The 21,171-nt window shown below is 38.8% G+C and overlaps 1 protein-coding gene across 5 annotated transcripts in view; it reads right to left on the bottom strand.

Moving 5' to 3' along the window:
* Positions 1 to 532: 532 nt before the first annotated feature.
* TSC22D1 (TSC22 domain family member 1) overlaps positions 533 to 21,171 on the bottom strand; it is a 130,990-nt gene continuing 110,351 nt past the window's right edge. For 2 of the 5 annotated variants that reach the window (XM_060079610.1, XM_060079613.1), the window contains exons 2-3: positions 3,092 to 3,143; positions 533 to 1,913 (exon numbers count right to left, since the gene is read on the bottom strand). In XM_060079610.1, coding sequence (XP_059935593.1) covers positions 1,656 to 1,913; positions 3,092 to 3,143 — 310 coding nt within the window. In that variant the 3' untranslated portion in view covers positions 533 to 1,655. Of the gene's footprint in view, positions 1,914 to 3,090; positions 3,144 to 3,545; positions 3,915 to 4,213; positions 4,279 to 21,171 lie in introns of those variants that run through there. The other 3 variants (XM_060079612.1, XM_060079611.1, XR_009530265.1) reach the window with 3 other exon arrangements.

Here is a 21,171-nt window from a genome sequence, read left to right as displayed (position 1 = left end):
GGAAATTCCCAGGAGCTGGGAACTCACTCCACACTAGGAAAGACACCCCAACTTAGGGTGACAGAGTTCTTAAAGTGGAAATCAGCTTCTCTAACTCCCATCTTCTGATCCTAGAGCTGCTCGTTGGGATTATACACAGAGTAAGGTTCATTCCCCTAAGCTGGTAAAACATTGAGAGATTAAAACTTCCATGGGCTCCTAGAATTTTAAAGCCACAGAGGAACTCAGAGATTCTCTCTTTCAACAATACCCCACCTTAGCCCTGAGTGGGGGAAGCCACTTGACTGGGTCACACAACTAGTCTGAAGAACTAAGCTCTTGCCTCTTTCATTATGTCTCTTCCCTTACTGCCTGACAGAACACAACGTCTGATTCGTTTTACTCCTCCAGTCAAACCACTAGCACCACTACTTGGCCCAACCCTTTCATCCCCCCACTTCAGGATTTTACTAGTCGAATTGTTTTAACTTTATCTGGAAATAGTTGTGGAAATGACTGCGATTATGTTAACACTAGAACATGGAAACACTGGTTTATCAACATTTTATATGCTTTATTGAAAGTTGACAAGTGCAACAGTTAAATACAGTGACACCTTACAACTGTGTAGAGAACATGCACAGAAACATATGCAGATAACTACTATACAGGTAATATGCAGAACCCCCTACTGGGAAATCCATTTCATTAGCTAGAACTGATCATATTTCAAAGTATTCAACCAGCTCAATCGAAAGACTTCGGTGAACCGGGACTGACTTCAAGATATTCAGCAGCTAGAAGATTTCAGATTACACAAAGTGACCAACTGTGCCAAATTCTTAAAACCTCTTTAGGTAGGTGTGTTTTTCTTCATGTATTATTTCTTACGTAGATCTCTATATAAAAGACAACCCACACCTCTTCAGACAGCCAATGAAACATCTAAATTGCAATCTGTACAACCTAAATAGTAGTTACAGTCCTCTATTGTACAAAAGTTACACTACATACACAAATATACAATAAGCAAAACAACCTTCAGGGTAAGATAGCCTAGATCCCAGCTACCTGTCACCATTCAGTCACGCTAATAGTTTTGTGTCATCCACTGTTTTGGAAAGAGGCACAGTACTATTGGTTTTTATGAATGTCGGTGACAGTCGTCATTTGTACAATGAACTATGTTTCTCCTCATCTGAGGTGAGACTAAGCTTCACTCTTGACTTTCACCTCCCCTTCCAGTTCCTGGGGGGGAGGAGAGAGAGGAAAGTCCAGTGGTGCTCCACTGCTTCGGAACCCCATGGAGTATACCACGTGCAAGCAGGAAGAACTCTCATAAGTGGGGGTGGGGAGCAGGGGAGGGATGGAAAGGCACACAGCTCCTCAGCATGAATGAAACCATTTCTCACGGATCTGCCAAGCTGCATGAGGTCCCAGTATATCCATGCTAATTCTCTCATTAACCTTAAATTCACCCAACTTAAATTTCTTCAAGCCGAAAGCATATGAGTGTTTAATACTGGAAAAAAAGAGATAATGGCATATGTCAATCTCACGTCTCTTTTGCAGCGAGCAATGAAATGGGTGACAGTGGACGCGGACGCCCCCCAGTCCATCTTCTCCGGTCGGTTCAGTTCAGACAGCAGCAGCCAGTTCCGCGGCGGCACAGGAGGCTACGCGGTTGGTCCTGAGCCCTGGGACGCTGCCTGGGCTGGGGGCTGTGTGGTCCCCTGTGGCTGTGTGTTGGCAGCGGGGGAGCCAGTCTGCAGCTGAGCCTGGAACTGGGCAAGCTGCTCGGGACTGGCCAGTGTCTTCAGCAGATTGTTCTCCTGCTCCAGCTGGGAATTTTTCTCTATTAGTTCTTTGATTTGCTCTTTGAGGACCTCCACTTCCTCTCTAACTGCATACATCAAATGGCTTTTCACCAGATCCTGAAAGGGAGAGAGAGAAGAGGAAAAAAAAAAGGTTTAACTTTTTCTTTACTGTTCCCCGGACTCTGAATTTCTAAAGCATCATTTTGCGGGGCTCTCCCTAACCATTTACATATCCTGCCTTTAGAGCTCATTTAACAGGCCCTAGGGGAAATCTATGGAATACAACCACAACTGTACAATACTTCAGTTTAACGTCCAAGTCATCAAACCTTTTTAAAGCCTTTGCTTTCCTTGCAGCCGTTGGCCAGGAATGCCTACGCTCAAGTTTCCTATTCGAGATGGCAAAATGCACTGGGGCTCTGGGGCTCCGTGCAAAAGCACGGCCCAGGGATGTCCAGCCCCGGAGCAACGGTAGCCGCGTCCCCGCCCCGAAGTCCCTCCCTCCGCCCACCAGACCGCCTCCCTCAGCACCGGCTGCAGCCAGTTCCTACAGAGCGTGTTGCCGCATTTTCCTCCCTCCCCCATCCCCCCCTCTTTCGTGATTAAGCTGACATCACAGAAACCTGGGCAGCCGTTGCAGCCAATGGGCGCTCGAGTTATTTATAGCTCCGAATTAAAGGTTCGGAGTTTGCCTAGCAACAGTGGGCAGAGAATCCCGTGAGAAGAGCCACAGGCGCTGCTCCAATAACAAAGAACGGCCAAGGCGGAAATAAAAAATAGGAGAAAACCAGGCGCAGGCTGAGAAGGCGAAACTTTTCTCCGGTTCTTTTTCATTGTGTAGTAGCCTCCATCACTGGGGATCCGTTTGGACCCGGTGTAGGAGGCCCCTTCCGGAGATCCCCACTTCTGTGGCCCTCCCCCCTCCCGGCTCCCTGGTAAACCTTAGGATTCCTAGTAAAGCCACATCACTAGAGATGAGCCCACGACCTGAGGACACGCCGGGCCAGCGCTATCCTAGCGATTCCCCAGCAAAAAGGGGAACCTCCGCCAAAATCCCGACGGCTGTGTGAAAGCCGTCCTGGAAAGAACATCGAATACCCTCAGGGCCCCTTTCTCGCTCCTTAGCAGCTGTGGTATGTGGCTTCATGCTAGCAGAATGGAGACAGTGCCGGCATTTCTAAATGTATGGAGAGCAATCATCAGTTTAACTATGGATGCGCTTGTTCCATCCCAAGACACCTCGCTTTTTGTACCGTGCCCACATTTAGTACAAACGATTTTTAATCAGTACATACCATAGCTTGCTCGATTTTGTTGTCAATAGCTACCACACTTGCACCAGAAGAGCTGAAAAGGAAAAAAAAAATCGATAAATGGAATCTATCTTAAACATCCAAGACAAAAAGGATTTCCCAATTCCGTGATATTACTAGCATCATTTTTTCAATATTCTTTAATGCTATGTAATATATCATCCTCCAGAACACACCAGCCACTCTTGTACTAATGAATATCCAGACATTTCCCAATTTTAGTGAGCCACAAAGGCTAAATTACATAATGTGGCAAAAGCCTGTTCTCTGGCCAGACCTGCAAAAAGAAGGCTATTCTGAACATTTCAAAAAGCAACATCCATGTCACCGTAGCCTCTCAGCAATGGACAAAGGAATTCGCCAGGCTATCTTTCACCTGCATTATTACAAGTATCTCACGAGTAAATTTTAAAAAACGATCCCGGCCGACATTTACCTATTGTCAAGTCTCACAGAGGCGTTTTCAGTCCCCAGCAAGGATGACAAGAAAGAAATAGAAAAATGTCTCAGTTGGTAAACTCCTAGATCCATCGCCACGGGTCTACACCATTGGGATTTCATGCAATTGCAGCCAAAAACACCCTCGCAGGAAAAAAAAAAAAAGAGGGAATACTAGAAGCCTTGTTTGAGCTAGATAAAAATCTTCTAGCTTTATGTAGCTCAGGGAGAAATAGAAAACAGCGGCCCTAATTGAAAGAAACCCGGCTTCTGGGGCTTGGCGATTCCGGAAAGATGTAGATCCCACTACGGTGCGGAGAAGGCTCCCACGTCGGCAGCCGGGCTCCACCAGGCTCTAGACTAGGTCTCCCAGTCTCCGTGCAAAATATATGCAGGGAAGAGCCGCGCCGATTGGCCAGCACGCTGCTGGAACCGCCCCCTTCTCCCTTCCCCGCCCTCCTCCTCTCTTCCCCGCCTTCCTCGCCACCCCCACCCCCGCCCCCAGCCCGGCGATCCGCTCTTCGGGTGGGCTGGCCCAGGCCGCAGTCTAAGGGGCCGGGGTGCAGGCCGCCAAAGCCTCCGTGATCAAAGAAAGATGGAGCAGTGCTCCGGCAGAAAACGCCGAGGGGCTCCGAAAAATACGACTGGGAACCCGCACGTGCTTACGTTTAAAGGAGCCAGACCCCGTCTCTGGTGCTGCCTGTCCCCGTGGCTGCCGAACAGCGAAAGCTGCTTATTTGCAACCAGACCCGTCTGAGCTACTGAGCATGCCCAGTCCCACCACTAAAGACTTGCAGGAGCCCAAGTGTCTCGATTTCAGTTATCTCGTTCTTACAGGCAGCAGTAACTGGAGGATTTTATAGGCAGTTTTATTTATAAGGATAACACCATACTGTAATAATACTTTTTTTTTCTTAGCCAGTGAATTTTAGAGGAAAAAAAATCACATTTCCTTTTTGAGAGGCTCTGCCTTTCCATGAATTTATCAATTACGTGTAGAAACAAAAAACAGTACATATTCTTTGCTAGGCATATACAAATTGAGGCCAAAAGGAAACCAACAGATATAATCAGGTAGATCTCAAAATGTCCCTAGAGCCATAAACCTTAAAATTGCACCTCCTTCTTCCATTTATAGCTAGGAAAAAAAAAAATCAATCCACAGGTTGAATCCTACCCACATAGATCTATTTTCACTAAGTCCGTACGGCAAGTTTTTGGATGTTAAGTGCAATTCCTATAAGCCTCAATCCTTTGAGCCTTCTTACATCAGAGGAACTGAAATATTGTAGGTATATATGTCACCCTGATGGCCACACTGACCAAATAATTCCCTTCTCTAAACTAAAATTAAGAGATCTGGGTGTAAAATAGCTTAACCCGTTACATAATTTCTTCTATTAACTTAAAATATTTGCAAGGATGTATCAATTGAGATTGCAGTTTAATATACTATAAGTCTAAGGCCTTAAATTCACTTGATTATTACAGGTTATAAACAGTTTGCAATTCAATACATTTAAGAAGGTACATTTAAACCTCTACAATACTGCCCTCTAATGGTATAATCCTATAAAAACAGAAAACAAAAAAAACTACAAATACTGAAGACTAATCCATAAACAAGTTGTATCATCACAAATAATTCCAACATAAAATCTGACCATAGAACATGTATATGTACATATTCGATTTACACACATATACAAACACACACACGGAGTCTTTTCTCTCAACCAAGCATTCTCCCTCAAGCAGCGTCCTTTAATTTAGGAAATTTTAGTTGCCAGTGGAGCCTCTTAGACATTCTTTGAAGATGACCCAGTGTTGGCAGAGTGCATTTGGCTTTAGAAATTGAAGTCATTAGGAACCAAATCTGGTGAATGTGGTAGCTGATGAAAGGGCAATTCTCTGTTGTGTTAAAAAAACCAAGGCAGTATCATCCTTTTTTTACTGTAAGGTTCATATTGTTCTCTAAATTTTAAGGCTTTGCTTTTGAATAACAAGTGATATTCAAATATGTGTTGGCATATTTATAATTTACAAAAATTAAATATATATCATCTCATGATACAAATTTTAGAAAGGCACCCATTTTTAGTAAAAGGAAACAGAGTAAGTGGAACCTCAAAAATCATAATTTGGGAAGCAGACATGTGGTCTCCATGTCTATGAATGCTAGGCACAATTATTACTTACTACATGGTAGTTTCTATATTTTGAAAGTTACAGTTATCACCAAAACTATCTATGTGATTAAGTCATCTATTTGTTTAAACGGAATTTCAACTGCACAGGAAAAATTAAAGCATCGCTTAAGCTGCAATTAAGAGCTTAGAAAAACAAAACTCTAAGGTCATATAAAGAAATGAATTTTAAATTCCCACTGAAGTTTAAGAAGATTACTAAATTAACTGAATTTTATTTATTGGAAGAAAAGCACATGTTGCTGAATTAGCATATGTGCTACCAATATGCAGAAGTGATTGAACTGGACTCCAGGTAAAAAGGCTCTTAGGCAAAACAGAACAGAATAGAAAAATAAAATCAATAGCAAAGAACCACCCCAATCTCAAATGTCTAGGCTTTTTCCTGTGCTCCAGATTCTTGAAAACAAAGATACAAGTTGGTTATGTTTTCATTTCATTCATTCCAACTGATCATCCAAGTATTAAGCTATAGAAGCCAATATCTGAACCACAGTCTGTTTACGGCGTATCTCTACAGCAGGATGTTATGGTCATCACCAATACTTTGCTATTTTAGATACACTTGCAGGGAACATCCTTGTACATATATCCTTGAATGTTTGTAATCTATTTCTGGAGAATTTGCTGGGCTAAAAGATATACAAGCAAAAATATGATTAGAAATCTATTTCTTTTCCTATCTTTCACATAAATGGGCTAGATTCCTTTAAGATGGATTTTTATATGAAAACTGAAAAGACATAATTTCAAAAAGAAGGTAAAGAAATTGGAGGAAATCTCTATAGAGGAAAACCCATGGGTCAGAAACATCTGAGGCCCAAATAGCTAAAATTACTTTCTAGCCATTACAAAAGTTTCTTCCATTTCCAAAACAAAACATCTGTGAGTCTAGTGCCCCAAGCTTAACCAAGACCAGCTGATAGGACAGGATAAACACTCCCATGCCTCTGGGAGAGACCCCTAAAGGCATGGATGATACTAGTCACCTTCAGGCACTGGGCAGAGATCAGGAGGTCTCACTCTGCTGGGGAATCTGGAGTACAGGAAAAAAAAAAAAAAAGCCTGGACATTTGAGATCAGGGTGGTTCTTTGAGGTTGATTTTGTTGTTCTATTCTGTTCTGTTTTACCTAAGAGCCTTTTTTTTTTTTTTTTTTTTTTTGTGGTAAACGGGCCTCTCACTGCTGTGGCCTCTCCCGTTGTGGAGCACAGGCTCAGCGGCCATGTCTCACGGGCCCAGCCGCTCCGTGGCATGTGGGATCTTCCCAGACCGGGACATGAACCCATGTCCCCTGCATCAGCAGGCGGACTCTCAACCACTGCGCCACCAGGGAAGCCCCTAAAAGCCTTGAGCCTTTTTACCTGGACTCCAATTCAATCACTTCTGCATATTGGTAGCATGTATGCTAATTCAGTAACATCTGCTTTTCTTCCAAACTTTATCTGTCTTGGCCAATATAGGTACAGTTGGGGATCCACCACTCAAATAGGATAACCTGTTTCTCCCTCTGTCCAAACTCCTTGCAAATCTAAAGTGACTGCCAGGGAAGAGGCTAAAGCACATCACTGCGAGCCTGACCAAATCACTGCTGTCTAGGGACCCCCTTTCCTGGTTTACTCTTACTAGGTGCTGGAGTTAGGGTTACCAGGGTTAGCAAATGAAACTTCAGGACTCCCAGTTAAAGCTGAATTGCAGATAAACAACAAATAATGTTTTAGTGTTTGGGTCCCACACACTGTTGGAACAAGAAAGAATGCCAAAGAAATACAAACAGAAAAATTCAACCATATTTTAAATTTCCTTGATTTCCAAAGAAAAGGTGGAAGATAAAGTTCAGAAAATCTTCCCAAAAGTAGAACAAAAAAGAGATGGAATTGTGAGATACAAGAGACTTAAAAGGATCAATCTAGGAGGTCCTACATCAAAATAGAATGAACTCCAGAAATAGAGGATAGAGGGAAGAAAATTATCAAAGAAATAATTTAAGAATTTTTCCAGAACGGAAGGGCACAAGTCTCCAGATTAAATCAGATGACCAGACAGCTACCACAATCAATGAAGAGAGCCCTACACCAAAGCACATCATCACAAGACTAAAGATCACTCAGGACAGAGAAAATCCTAAGAGCGTCCAAACAGAAAAAAAAAAAAAAGGTACAAACACAGGTACTAGTATCAGAATCTGCTGGCTGCCAGTAAACAATGAAGAAAATGTCTATAAAATTCTAAGAGAGAAAGGTTTTTCACTTGGCCAAATCATTTACATGTAAATGTAGAATAAGAACATTTTCAGACATTTCAGACACCAGTATGGAGGAGCAAATCAAGGAAAAGCGTCTACAGCAAGATGAATAAGTTCTAGAGATCTGCTGTACAACCTTGAACCTGAAGTCAACAATACTGTGTTGGTACACGTAAAACTTTTAGAGGGTGGGTCTCAGGTTAAGTGTTCTTACCACAATAAAATAAAATTTAAAAAATATAAGAAATATTGTATATTCCAAAAGAAAAAAAAAAAAAAAAGAAGAAGGGAAACATGAACCAGGGACTCAAATGCTGGAGAGAAGGAAGGGAATTAACAGGATGATGGGGGGAATTCCCTGGTGGTCTAGTGGTTAGGATTCTGTGCTTCCACTGCAGGGGGCACAGGTTCGATCCCTGGTTGTGGAACTAAGATCTTGCATGCTGGGCGGCGCAGCCCCCCCCAAAAAAAGCAGGATGATGGGGGAAGGAAATCTGGGGATGACAGGTGCTAATAAGCAAGCCTTAGCAGCAACAGATATGTAACCATGTGGGAAGTGGGAGCCTTTGGGAGTCAGCACTTTGGTGGGAATAAACAGAGACAGGATCTAATACATTTGAGCATTTGCAGGGGCGGGCGGTGGTACAGCCAGGTATGGGACAGATCTAATGGAGCAACTAGATAAGTTCAAAGACAGTTTTACAGAAAACAAAAAAGGAAAGAAAAAAAAAGTTACGCTCATAAATAAAATTTACATGACTATATTCGTTCTTAACACTTTTTACTTATTTAACTTTAAAAAGTTAAATTAACTTTATTGGGAAGCTGGTGGGAAGAAGAAGTGTGTGGAGGGAAGAAAAAAACTGTGGTAAGAATGGTTTAAAAATGCTAAATCCTGGGTTTCCCTAGTAGCGCAGTGGTTGAGAGTCCACCTGCCGATGCAGGGGACACAAGTTCGTGCCCTGGTCCAGGAAGATCCCACATGCCGCGGAGTGGCTAGGCCTGTGAGCCATGGCCACTGAGCCCGCGAGTCCAGAGCCTGTGCTCCGCAACGGGAGAGGCCACAACAGTGACAGTCCCGCGTACCAAAAAAAATAATAATAAAAAAATGCTAAATCCTTATCTACCATGGCTTGATTATAAAATATCTACAATTGATAAAGCAAGAATAACTATATCAATATGACATGCACATCTGTGGGTAAATATGAGAAAGAAAAAAAATTAAAAGTGGCTGCCTCAGGAATAGATTGGGAGATTGGAAAAAAGGAAACTGCTAATATATTTTTTTCTATTCACTCTATCTTTAGGTATGTACAATTTTTTAAAGTAAAAGAGAGAGGATGGAGAGGGCAGACAGCAGAAGCAAGAAGAACTACAATCCTGCAGCTTGTGGACCAAAAACCACATTCACAGAAAGATAGACAAGATGAAAAGGCAGAGGGCTATGTACCAGATGAAGGAACAAGATAAAACCCCAGAAAAACAACTAAATGAAGTGGAGATAGGCAACCTTCCAGAAAAAGAATTCAGAATAATGATAGTGAAGATGATCCAGGACCTCGGAAAAAGAATGGAGGCAAAGATCGAGAAGATGCAAGAAATGTTTAACAAAGACCTAGAAGAATTAAAGAACAAACAAACAGAGATTAACAATACAATAACTGAAATGAAAACTACACTAGAAGGAATCAATAGCAGAATAACTGAGGCAGAAGAATGGATAAGTGACCTGGAAGACAGAATAGTGGAATTCACTGCAGTGGAACAGAATAAAGAAAAAAGAATGAAAAGAAATGAAGACAGCCTAAGAGACCTCTGGAACAACATTAAACTCAACAACATTCGCATTATAGGGGTCTCAGAAGGAGAAGAGAGAGAGAAAGGACCAGAGAAAATATCTGAAGAGATTAGAGTCGAAAACTTTCCTGACCTGGAAAAGGAAATAGCCACCCAAGTCCAGGAAGCACAGTGAGTCCCATACAGGATAAACCCAAGAAGAAACATGCCGAGACACATAGTAATCAAACTGGCAAAAATTAAAGACAGAAAAATTATTGAAAGCAGCAAGGGAAAAATGACAAATAATATACAAGGGAACTCCCATAAGGTTAACAGCTGATTTCTCAGCAGAAACTCTACAAGCCAGAAGGGAGTGGCATGATATAATTAAAGTGATGAAAGGGAGAACCTATAACCAAGATTACTCTACCCGGGAAGGATCTCATTCAGATTCGACATAGAAATCAAAAGCTTTGTAGACAAGCAAAAGCTAAGAGAATTCAGCACCACCAAACCAGCTCTACAACAAATGCAAAAGGAACTTCTCTAAGTGGGAAACACAAGAGAAGAAAAGGACCTACAAAAACAAACCCAAAACAATTAAGAAAATGGTCATAGGAACATACATATTGATAATTACCTTAAATGTGAATGGATTAAATGCTCCAACCAAAAGACACAGGCTTGCTGAATGGATACAAAAACAAGACCCATATATATGCTGTCTACAAAAGACCCACTTCAGACCTAGGGACACAAACAGACTGAAAGTGAGGGGATGGAAAAAGATATTCCATGCAAATGGAAATCAAAAGAAAGCTGGAGTAGCAATACTCATATCAGATAAAAGAGACTTTAAAATAAAGAATGTTACAAGAGACGAGGAAGGACACTACATAATGATCAATGGATCAATCCAAGAAGAAGATATAACGATTATAAATATATATGCACCCTACATAGGAGCACCTCAATACATAAGGCAACTGCTAACAGCTATAAAACAGGAAATCGACAGTAACACAATAATAGTGGGGGACTTTAACACCTCACTTACACCAATGGACAGATCATCCAAAATGAAAATAAATAAGGAAACAGAAGCTTTAAATGACACAATAAACCAGATAGATTTAATTGATATTTACAGGACATTCCATCCAAAAACAGCAGATTACACTTTCTTCTCAAGTGCGCACAGAACATTCTCCAGGATAGATCACATCTTGGGTCACAAATCAAGCCTCAGTAAATTTAAGAAAATTGAAATCATATCAACTATCTTTTCTGACCACAACGCTATGAGATTAGAAATGAATTACAGTGAAGAAAAGGTAAAAAACACAAACACATGGAGGCTAAACAATATGTTAGTAAATAACCAAGAGATCACTGAAGAAATCAAAGAGGAAATCAAAAAATACCTAGAGACGAATGACAATGAAAACACGATGATCGAAAACCTATAGGATGCAGCAAAAGCAGTACTAAGAAGGAAGTTTATACCTATACAAGCCTACCTCAAGAAACAAGAAAAATCTCAAATAAACAATCTAACCTTACACCTAAAGGAACTAGAGAAAGAAGAACAAACAAAACCCAAGGTTAGCAGAAGGAAAGAAATCATAAAGATCAGAGCAGAAATAAATGAAATAGAAACAAAGAAAACAATAGCAAAGATCAATAAAACTAAAAGCTGGTTCTTTGAGAAGATAAACAAAATTGATAAACCATTAGCCAGACTCATCAAGAAAAAGAGGGAGGACCCAAATCAATAAAATTAGAAATGAAACAGGAGAAGTTACAACAGACACCACAGAAATACACAGCATCCTAAGAGACTACTACAAGCAACTCTATGCCAATAAAATGGACCACCTGGAAGAAATGGACAAATTCGTAGAAAGGTATAACCTTCCAAGACTGAACCAGGAAGAAATAGAAAATATGAACAGACCAATCACAAGTAATGAAATTGAAACTGTGATTAAAAATCTTCCAACAAACAAAAGTCCAGGACCAGATGGCTTCACAGGTGAATTCTATCAAACATTTAGAGAATAGCTAACACCCATGCTTCTCAAACTCTTCCAAAAAATTGCAGAGGAAGGAACACTCCCAAACTCATTCTATGAGGCCACCATCACCCTGATACCAAAACCAGACAAATATACTCCAAAAAAAGAAAATTACAGACCAATATCACTGATGAATATAGATGCAAAAATCCTCAACAAAATACTAGCAAACAGAATCCAACAACACATTAAAAGGATCATGCACCATCATCAAGGGGGATTTATCCCAGGGATACGAGGATTCTTTGATATATGCAAATCAATCAATGTGATACACCATATTAAGAAATTGAAGAATAAAAGCCATATGATCATCTCAATAGATGCAGAAAAAGCTTCTGACAAAAATTCAACATCCATTTATGATAAAAACTCTCCAGAAAGTGGGCATAGAGGGAACCTACCTCAACATAATAAAGGCCATATACGACAAACCCACAGCAAACATCATTCTCAATGGTGAAAAACTGAAAGCATTTCCTCTAAGATCAGGAACAAGACAAGGATGTCCACTCTCACCACTATTATTCAACATCGTTTTGGAAGTCCTAGCCATGGCAATCAGAGAAGAAAAAGAAATACAAATTGGAAAAGAAGTAAAACTGTCACTGTTTGCAGATGACATGATACTATACATAGAGAATCCTAAAAATGCCACCAGAAAACTACTAGAGCTAATCAATGAATTTGGTTAAGTTTCAGGATAAAAAATTAATGCACAGAAATCTCTTGCATTCCTATACACTAATGATGAAAAATCTGAAAGAGAAATTAAGGAAACACTCCCATTTACCATTGCAACAAAAAGAATAAAATACCTAGGAATAAACCTACCTAGGGAGACAAACGACCTGTATGCAGAAAACTATAAGAGACTGATGAAAGAAATTAAAGATGATACCAACAGATGGAGAGACATACCATGTTCTTGGATTGGAAGAATCAACATTGTGAAAATGACTCTACTACCTAAAGCAATTTACAGATTCAAGGCAATCCCTATCAAATCACCATTGGCATTTTTTACAGAACTAGAACAAAAAATCTTAAAATTTGTATGGAGACACAAAAGACCCCGAATAGCCAAAGCAGTCTTGAGGGAAAAAAATGTAGCTGGAGGAATCAGATTCCCTGACTTCAGACTATTATACAAAGCTACAGTAATCAAGACAATATGGTACTGGCACAAAAACAGACACATAGGTCAATGGAACAGATAGAGAGCCCAGAGGTAAGCCCACGCACCTATGTACTAATCTATGACAAAGGAGGCAAGCATATACAATGGAGAAAAGACAGTCTCTTCAATAAATGGTGCTGGGAAAACTGGACAGCTACATGTAAAAGAATGAAATTAAAACACTTCCTAACACCATACACAAAAATAAACCCAAAGTGGATTAAGAGACCTAAATGTAAGACCGGACACTATAAAACTCTTAGAGGAAAACATAGGAAGAACACTCTTTGACATAAATCACAGCAAGATCTTTTTTGACCCACCTCCTAGAGTAATGGAAATGAAAACAAAAATAAACAAATGGGACCTAATGAAACTTAAAAGCTTTTGCACAGCAAAGGAAACCATAAACAAGGCGAAAAGACAACCCTCAGAATGGGAGAAAATATTTGCAAATCAATCAACGGACAAAGGATTAATCTCCAAAATACATAAACAGCTCATGCAGCTCAATATTAAAGAAACAAACAACCCAATCCAAAAATGGGCAGAAGAAATAGACATTTCTACAAAGGAGACATACACATGGCCAAGAAACACATGAAAAGCTGCTCAACATCACTAATTATTAGAGAAATGCAAATCAAAACTACAATGAGATATCACTTCACACCAGTTAGAATGGGCTCATCAGAAAATCTACAAACAACAAATGCTGGAGAGGGTGTGGAGAAAAGGGAACCCTCTTGCACTGTTGGTGGGAATGTAAATTGATACAGCCACTATGGAGAACAGTATGGAGGTTCCTTAAAAAACTAAAAATAGAATTACCATATGACCCAGCAATCCCACTCCTGGGCATACACCCAAAGACAACCATAATTCAAAAAGACACATGCACCCCAATGTTCACTGCAGCACTATTTACAATAGCCAGGTCATAGAAGCAACCTAAATGCCCATTGACAGACGAATGGATAAAGAAGATGTGGTACATATATACAATGGAATATTACTCAGCCATAAAAAGGAACGAAATTGGGTCATTTGTAGAGACATGGATGGATCTAGAGACTGTCCTACAGAGTGAAGTAAGTCAGAAAGAGAAAAACAAATATCGTATATTAACGCATGTATGTGGAACCTAGAAAAATGGTACAGATGAACCGGTTTGCAGGGCAGAAGCTGAGACACAGATGTGGAGAACAAATGTATGGACACCAAGGGGGGAAAACAACAGGGGGGTGGGGATGGTGGTGTGATGAATTGGGTGATTGGGATTGACATGTATACACTAATGTGTATAAAATGGATGACTAATAAGAAGCTGCTGTATAAAAAAGTAGATAAAATGCAAACATTTAAAAAAAATAACTAATACTAAACTTTCTTTGGGTTATTTGTATGGAAATATGTTAATATAAATGTTTCACACATTACATGAAATTCCAAAAAATCTTATATGTTCTGGTATAACGTTATAAGTCATAATTCTAGTTATTATTTTAAAGTGTATATCTCAGAAATAACTAAATTTCCTAGTTAACTGCATTATTATGAACTTTCATCAATCTTTCACCGTGGTCATTTTTAAGTCTTTCGTCATTTACAGGCAGTTCTGGGTGTAGTCTGATGCTTTTGCAAAAATGTTCCTATAAAAGGGTTTCATCTTCAAGGCATTCATGGAAAAGACTCTGACAAGTACAGGTTTCTGGTAACTGACTACACTGCTGAACTGAATGAATAAGCATTTTCAGAACTCTAATGGAAAACTGATGAATTCATACAAGTGCTAACAAAAGATCAAGATGAAAAAAAATTAATTACAGGGGACTGAGTGAAGTGATGAGGATCATTATAATTTTTGTGACTTTCTGTTTGAAAAAACCAAAAAAAGAGAGAGAGGATGGGACCTGCAGGGACTGTGCTGCTCTGCTCGCAGGCTTCCCTGGACGACTTAGCAGCACACGTGAGGAGACTACCCAAGGCTGGGGAAAGAGCCACCCGGAAGAAGCAGGAAGAACAATGTTTGGAAATCACACAGGGCTGGGAATAGTTGGTCTTACCACCAGCCTGGGTTAAAAAAAAAAAAAAAAAGACAAACCTTGTAAACGCAGGGCACCAGATATTCAAGGAGGAAAGTCATGAGGAAAAGTTAGTTCTAGACTGAATGGTGTTTTGGTCTTGTGTAAAGCAGTTTAAAAGGAAGCCTTGAAAAGATCAAACTGTTTCCAAGTAACTTATTTTTTTCCCAAAACAAGCCTCGAGGATATTAAATAAAATGCAGCTAGCAACCAATAATTCACAATGTCTGGCATCCAATGAAAAGTACCAGGCATATAAATAAACAGGGAAATATGACTCATAATGAGGAGGAAAATCAATCAATCAAAATGACCCAGATATGACAAAGATGATATAATTTGTAGACAAGGACACTCAAATAATTATTATAACCATATTTCATATGTTCAAGAAAGTAGAGGTAAACAGCAGCATATTAAATAGAGGTATGAAAGGTATAGAGAAAACCCAAATTAGATTTATGAGGATGAAAAATACAATTTGAGAAGAAAGATATACTGCAGGCGATTAACAGCAGATTAGACAGGGCAGGAGAAATATTAGTGATATATCAGCAATAGAAACTACCCAAAACAAAACAGAGAGCAAAAAAAGCTGAAAAAAAGAACAAAACAAAAAAAGAAGAAAGTATCATTAAACTCTGAAGCAATTTCAGACAACCAAGTAAATCTTTAGTGAAGTCCCTAAAGAAGAGAAGAGGGAAAGAGAGGGGAAAAAATATTTGAAGTGATAACAGCAATTCTCTCCAAATTTTATTTTAAAAAAATAAATTCACAGATCCAAGAAGCTAAACAAACTTCAAGTAAGAGAACGGTGAAGAAAATTGCAGCAAGGTGTATCATAATCAAATGGCTTAAAACCAGTGATAAAGAGATCATCTTAAAAGCAGCCCAGAGAAAAGAACTAGATCATACACAGAGAAACAAAGATAAGATTGGGAGCAGACTTCTGGTTGACAGAAGACTGTGCAGCAACATCTTTCAAGTGCTGAAAGGAAATTCTGAAAAGCCTGTCAACCTATAAGTCTATGCCCAGTGAAAATATCTGTCAAAAATGAAGGTGAAATTCTTTTTCCGACACACGAAAGCTACAAGGATTCAATCACTGGCAGACTTGCACTATAAGAATTGTGAAGTCAGTTTTTCAGGCAGAAGGAAAATGATACCAGATGGAAGTTTTTTTGAGATGTACACAAAAGAATGAAGAGCATCAGAAATGGTAAGTATGTAGTTAAATACAAAAGATATTTCCCTTAACTATTTAAATCTCTTTTAAAAGATAAATGACTATTTAAAGCAAAAATAATAACAATATATGAGTGAAGAGGGGATATATCATATGTAGAAGTAAAATGTATGACAAAAAACAACACAGGCCGGCGGGGAGGAGGGAAGGACAGTGCTGTAGGTTCTTATATTACTTGCAAGTAGATGCGGTAAGTTAAAAATGTATGCTACAGACTCTAAAGCAATAACTGAAATAACAATACAAAGAGTTACAGCTAATAAGCCAACAAAGAAGCTATCATGGAATCATTAGAAAAAATACAATCTAAAAGAAGTAGAATGGAAGAAAAGAGGAATAAAGAACAAAATAAAAAGTGAATAGTAAGACAGTCATTCAAACCAACTATAGCAATAATCACATTAAATGTAAATGTTCTCAATTAAGCACCTTAATTAAAAGGTACAGATTGTCAGATCAGATAAAAAAAAAAACCCAAGACACAACCATTGCTGACTTTAAGAAATAATACTTTAGAACTTCCCTGGTGGTGCAGTGGTTAAGAATCCGCCTGCCAATGCAGGGTGACATGGGTTCCAGCCCTAGTCCGGGAAGATCCCACATGCGGCGGAGCACCTAAGCCCGCGCACCATAACTACTGAGCCTGTGCTCTAGAGCCCACGTGCCACAACTACTGAAGTCCGCGCGCCTAGAGCCTGTGCTCCACAACAAGAGAAGCCACCGCAATGAGAAGCCCGCGCACCGCAACACAGAGTAGCCCCTGCTCTCCGCAACTAGTGAAAGCCCGGGTGCAGCAACAAAGACCCAACAGAGCCAAAATTAAACAAACAAACAAATAAATAAATTTATTTAAAAAAAAGAAATATAAAGGCATAATTAGGTAAAATAAGAGGATGGAAGAAGATCCTCTGTATTAAAATAATCAAAAGAACACTGAAGTGGCTATATGATTCAGAGAAAGTGGACTGCAGAGCTAGAATCATTTCATAATGAATAAAAGGGTCAATTGATCATGAGGTCATAAAAATCCTAAATGTTTATACCCTGATAACAGAGTTTCAAATTATATGAAGCAACAAACCAATAGAATTATAAGGAGAAATAGAAAAATCCACAATTAAAGTTAGAGTTTTCAACGATCCTCTCTCAGTAACTGAAAGACAGTAAGCAGAAAATAAGTAAGGGTACTGAATACTGGAATAACTCTGTCAACCACTTGACCTAAATGTTTTTTGTAGAATATTCCATCTAATAACAGCAGAATACACATTCATTTCAAGCACACATGGCATTTTTACCATGATAGGCCATATTCTGAGCCACAAAACAAGTCTCAATAAATTTAAAAGGGTTCAAATCATATAAAGCATGTTCTATAAGCACAATGGAATTAAATTAGAAATCAATTACAGAAAATTATCTGGAAAATCTCCAAATATTTGGAAATAACACATACCTAAATAACCCATGGGGGTCAAATAAAAGGGAAATTGGGAAGAATTTTGAACTGAGTAAAAAGAAAACATGGCATATCAAATTTATTTCAGTAAATATGACAACTTAGATGTAATGGACAAATTCCTAGAAAAACACAAACTACCAAAACTCACTCAAGGAGAAATGGGTAACTAAAATAGTCCATTGTTTAAATTAATTTGTAATTTAAATCTTCCTACCCCAAAAAACTCAGGCCCAGATGGTTTCACTGGTGAATCCTAGGAAATATTTAAGGAAGAAACTATTCCGATTCTACACAAACTCTCTTCGAGAAAACTGAAGAGAAAACACTTCCCAACTCATTCTACAAGGCCAGCATGACCCTAATACTAAAATCAGGCAGACATTATTTAAAAAAAAAAAAAAAGGCGGTGGGGGGCGGGGGGAAGAAAATTACAGACCAACAGCCCTAATGAACAGAGACGCAAAAGTTCTTTAAAAATTTTTGGCAACTTGAATCCAACTATATATAATAAGAGTAATAAATACATCAGGACCAAATGGCATTTATCCTGAGAATGCAAGGTAAACATTTGAAAGTCAATGTGATTCACTATATAAGAAGTACAGGGTCATCTCAATAGATGCAGAAAAAGCAATCTGACAAAATACAACGTCCATTCATAATAAAAACTCTCAGCAAAACAGGAATCGAAGTTCTTCAACCTAATAAAGGGCATATAGAAAAACTATTCAGCTGACATCACACTTAATGGCAAAAGAATGAATGCCTTCCCCCTAAGATTGGAAAAAAGGCAAGAATGGACACTCTCAGCAATACTGTTCAATATACTGGAGGTAATAGTAATAGGCAGTCAATAAGGCAAAAAAAAAAAAAAAAAAAAAAAAAAGAAAGAAAGAAAGGAAGGAAGGAAGGAAGGGACAAAAGAAAGGGCATCCAGAGTAGAAAGAAAAAAAAATAAAACTATTCTATTAACAGATAATATGATTGCCTACACAGAAAATCCCAAAGAATGCACACAAAAAACTACAGGAACTAACAATAAGAATGTTTATCAAGGTCACAGGATATAAGTTCAATCAGAAAAATCAATTATATTCCTACGTATTGGCATGAACAATTAACAGCTGACATCATAAAAATTTATTTATTTATTTATTTTTGGCCACATAGGGTCTTCGTTGCTGCGCACGGGCTTTCTCTAGTTGTGGCTAGTGGGAGCTCCTCTTCGTTGAGGTGCGTGGGCTTCTCATTGCGGTGGCTTCTCTTGTTGTGGAGCACAGGCTCTAGGCGCACTGGCTTCAGTAGTTGTGGCACGCTGGCTCAGCAGTTGTGGCTCACAGGCTCTAGAGCGCAAGCTCAATAGCTGTGGCGCATAGGCTTAGCTGCTCTGTGGCATGTGGGATCTTCCCGGACCAGGGATAGAACCCGTGTCCCCTGCATTGGCAGGTGAATTCTTAACCACTGCGCCACCAGGGAAGTCCAAAAGCTGACATTTTTTTAAAGTTCCATTTACCTCATAAAAATACATGAAATAGATATAAATTTAACAAAATATGTATAAAATCTGTATGCTGAAAACTATAAAACACTGATGAAAGAAATCCAAGAGAACCAAATAAATGGTGAGATACAGTGTTCAACTGAAAGACTCAATATTGTTAATGTCAATTCCCCCTCCCCCAACTAATGTAAAGATTCAATGTAATCCCAATCAAAATTCCAGCAAGACTTATTAAAAAATGACAAAGTGATTCTAAAATTTATACATAAAAGTAAAAGAACTGGAATAAGCAAAACAATTTTAGAAGAATAGAGCTGAAGGGCTCCCACTCAAGACTTTCTGTAAAGTTACTCTCATCGAGATAGTGTGGTATTGGTAAAGGGACAGATGTGTAGAGCAATGGAACAGAATAGAGAGGTAAGAAACAGTCCCACACATATATGGCAAATTGATTTAACAAAGAGGTAAAAGTGATTCAGTGCAGAAAGATAATCTTTTCAACAAATAGTCTTGAAACAGCTAGATAGAATATAGAAAACAAAACGCAATTTGATCCATTCCTCCCACCATATGAAATATTGACTTAAAATGGATCAGACTTATATGCAAAATCCAAAACCATAATTCCTTCAGACCTTGGGTTAGGCAAAGACTTCTTGAATGTGACATGAAAAGCACCATCCATAAAAGAGAAAAAAAAATCAATAAACAAAATGAAGAATTTCTGTTGTTTGAAAGACACTGTTACAAGAATGAATACACAAACTATAGACTGTAATTAAATATTGCAAGTCACACATCGGATAAAGGACCTATATCGAGAATATATAAAGAACTCTTAAAACTCAATAGCAAGAAAACAAACAATGCAATTTTTTAAAAAATGGGCAACAGACACTTTATCAAAGAAGATACATGCTTGGTAAATAGCACATGGAAAAATGGTAAACATCATTAATCATTTCAGAAGTGCAAACTAAAACCATAATGAGATACAGCAACACATCTACTAGAGGGGCTAAAATCTTTCATTTAAAGATTAAACCTAAAAATATCAACTGTTGACAAGATTGCAGAACAGTTGGAATGCTCATATACTGATGGTGGGAATGCAAAATGGTACAACCACTCTGCACAACAGTTTAGCAGTTGCTTATAAAGTTTGACTCTCCATAAAACCCAATAATCCCAGTCTAAGTCAGTAACCTAAGTGAAATGAAATTTATGTTCTCACAGAAATATGTACATAAATGTTTGTGGCTTTATCATAATCACTCAGAACTGGAAACAACGCAAATGTCCTTCAACTGGAGAATGGATTAACAAACCATGGTACACCTATACCACGGAATACTACTCAGCTATAAAAAGAAATGAACTACTGATACACCTAAGAACATGAATGAATCTCAGGTATATTATGGTTAAATGAAAGAAGCCAGACTTAGGCTGCAAACGATGATTCCATTTACAGTGACATTCTAGAAAAGGCAAATCTATAGGCACAAAAAACAGGTCAGAAGTTGCCAGAGCCTTGGGGTAAGGGAGGGGACGTTTTTGTAGGCGATGGAACTGTTTCATTTCTTGATTGTGGTGGTGGTACAACCACTGTTTGTTTGTCAAAACCTGAAGAACTGTATACTGAACAGAGAAACTTCACTGAGTTCACTTTAAAAAAATGAAAGAAGAACGTGGCTGCCTCTAGGTAGCAGGTGAGAGGGTGAAAAAAAAAAGGAACTGCTAATATTTTTTTCTATTAATTCTACTTGATCTTTATAAATGCACATGTATTTTCTACTGTGGTAAAACACATATAACCTAAAATTTATCAATTTAACCA

Source organism: Mesoplodon densirostris, chromosome 17 (genome assembly GCF_025265405.1).
Source record: "Mesoplodon densirostris isolate mMesDen1 chromosome 17, mMesDen1 primary haplotype, whole genome shotgun sequence".
Taxonomy (NCBI): domain Eukaryota; kingdom Metazoa; phylum Chordata; class Mammalia; order Artiodactyla; family Ziphiidae; genus Mesoplodon; species Mesoplodon densirostris.
This window is presented reverse-complemented; position numbering and strand designations above follow the sequence as displayed.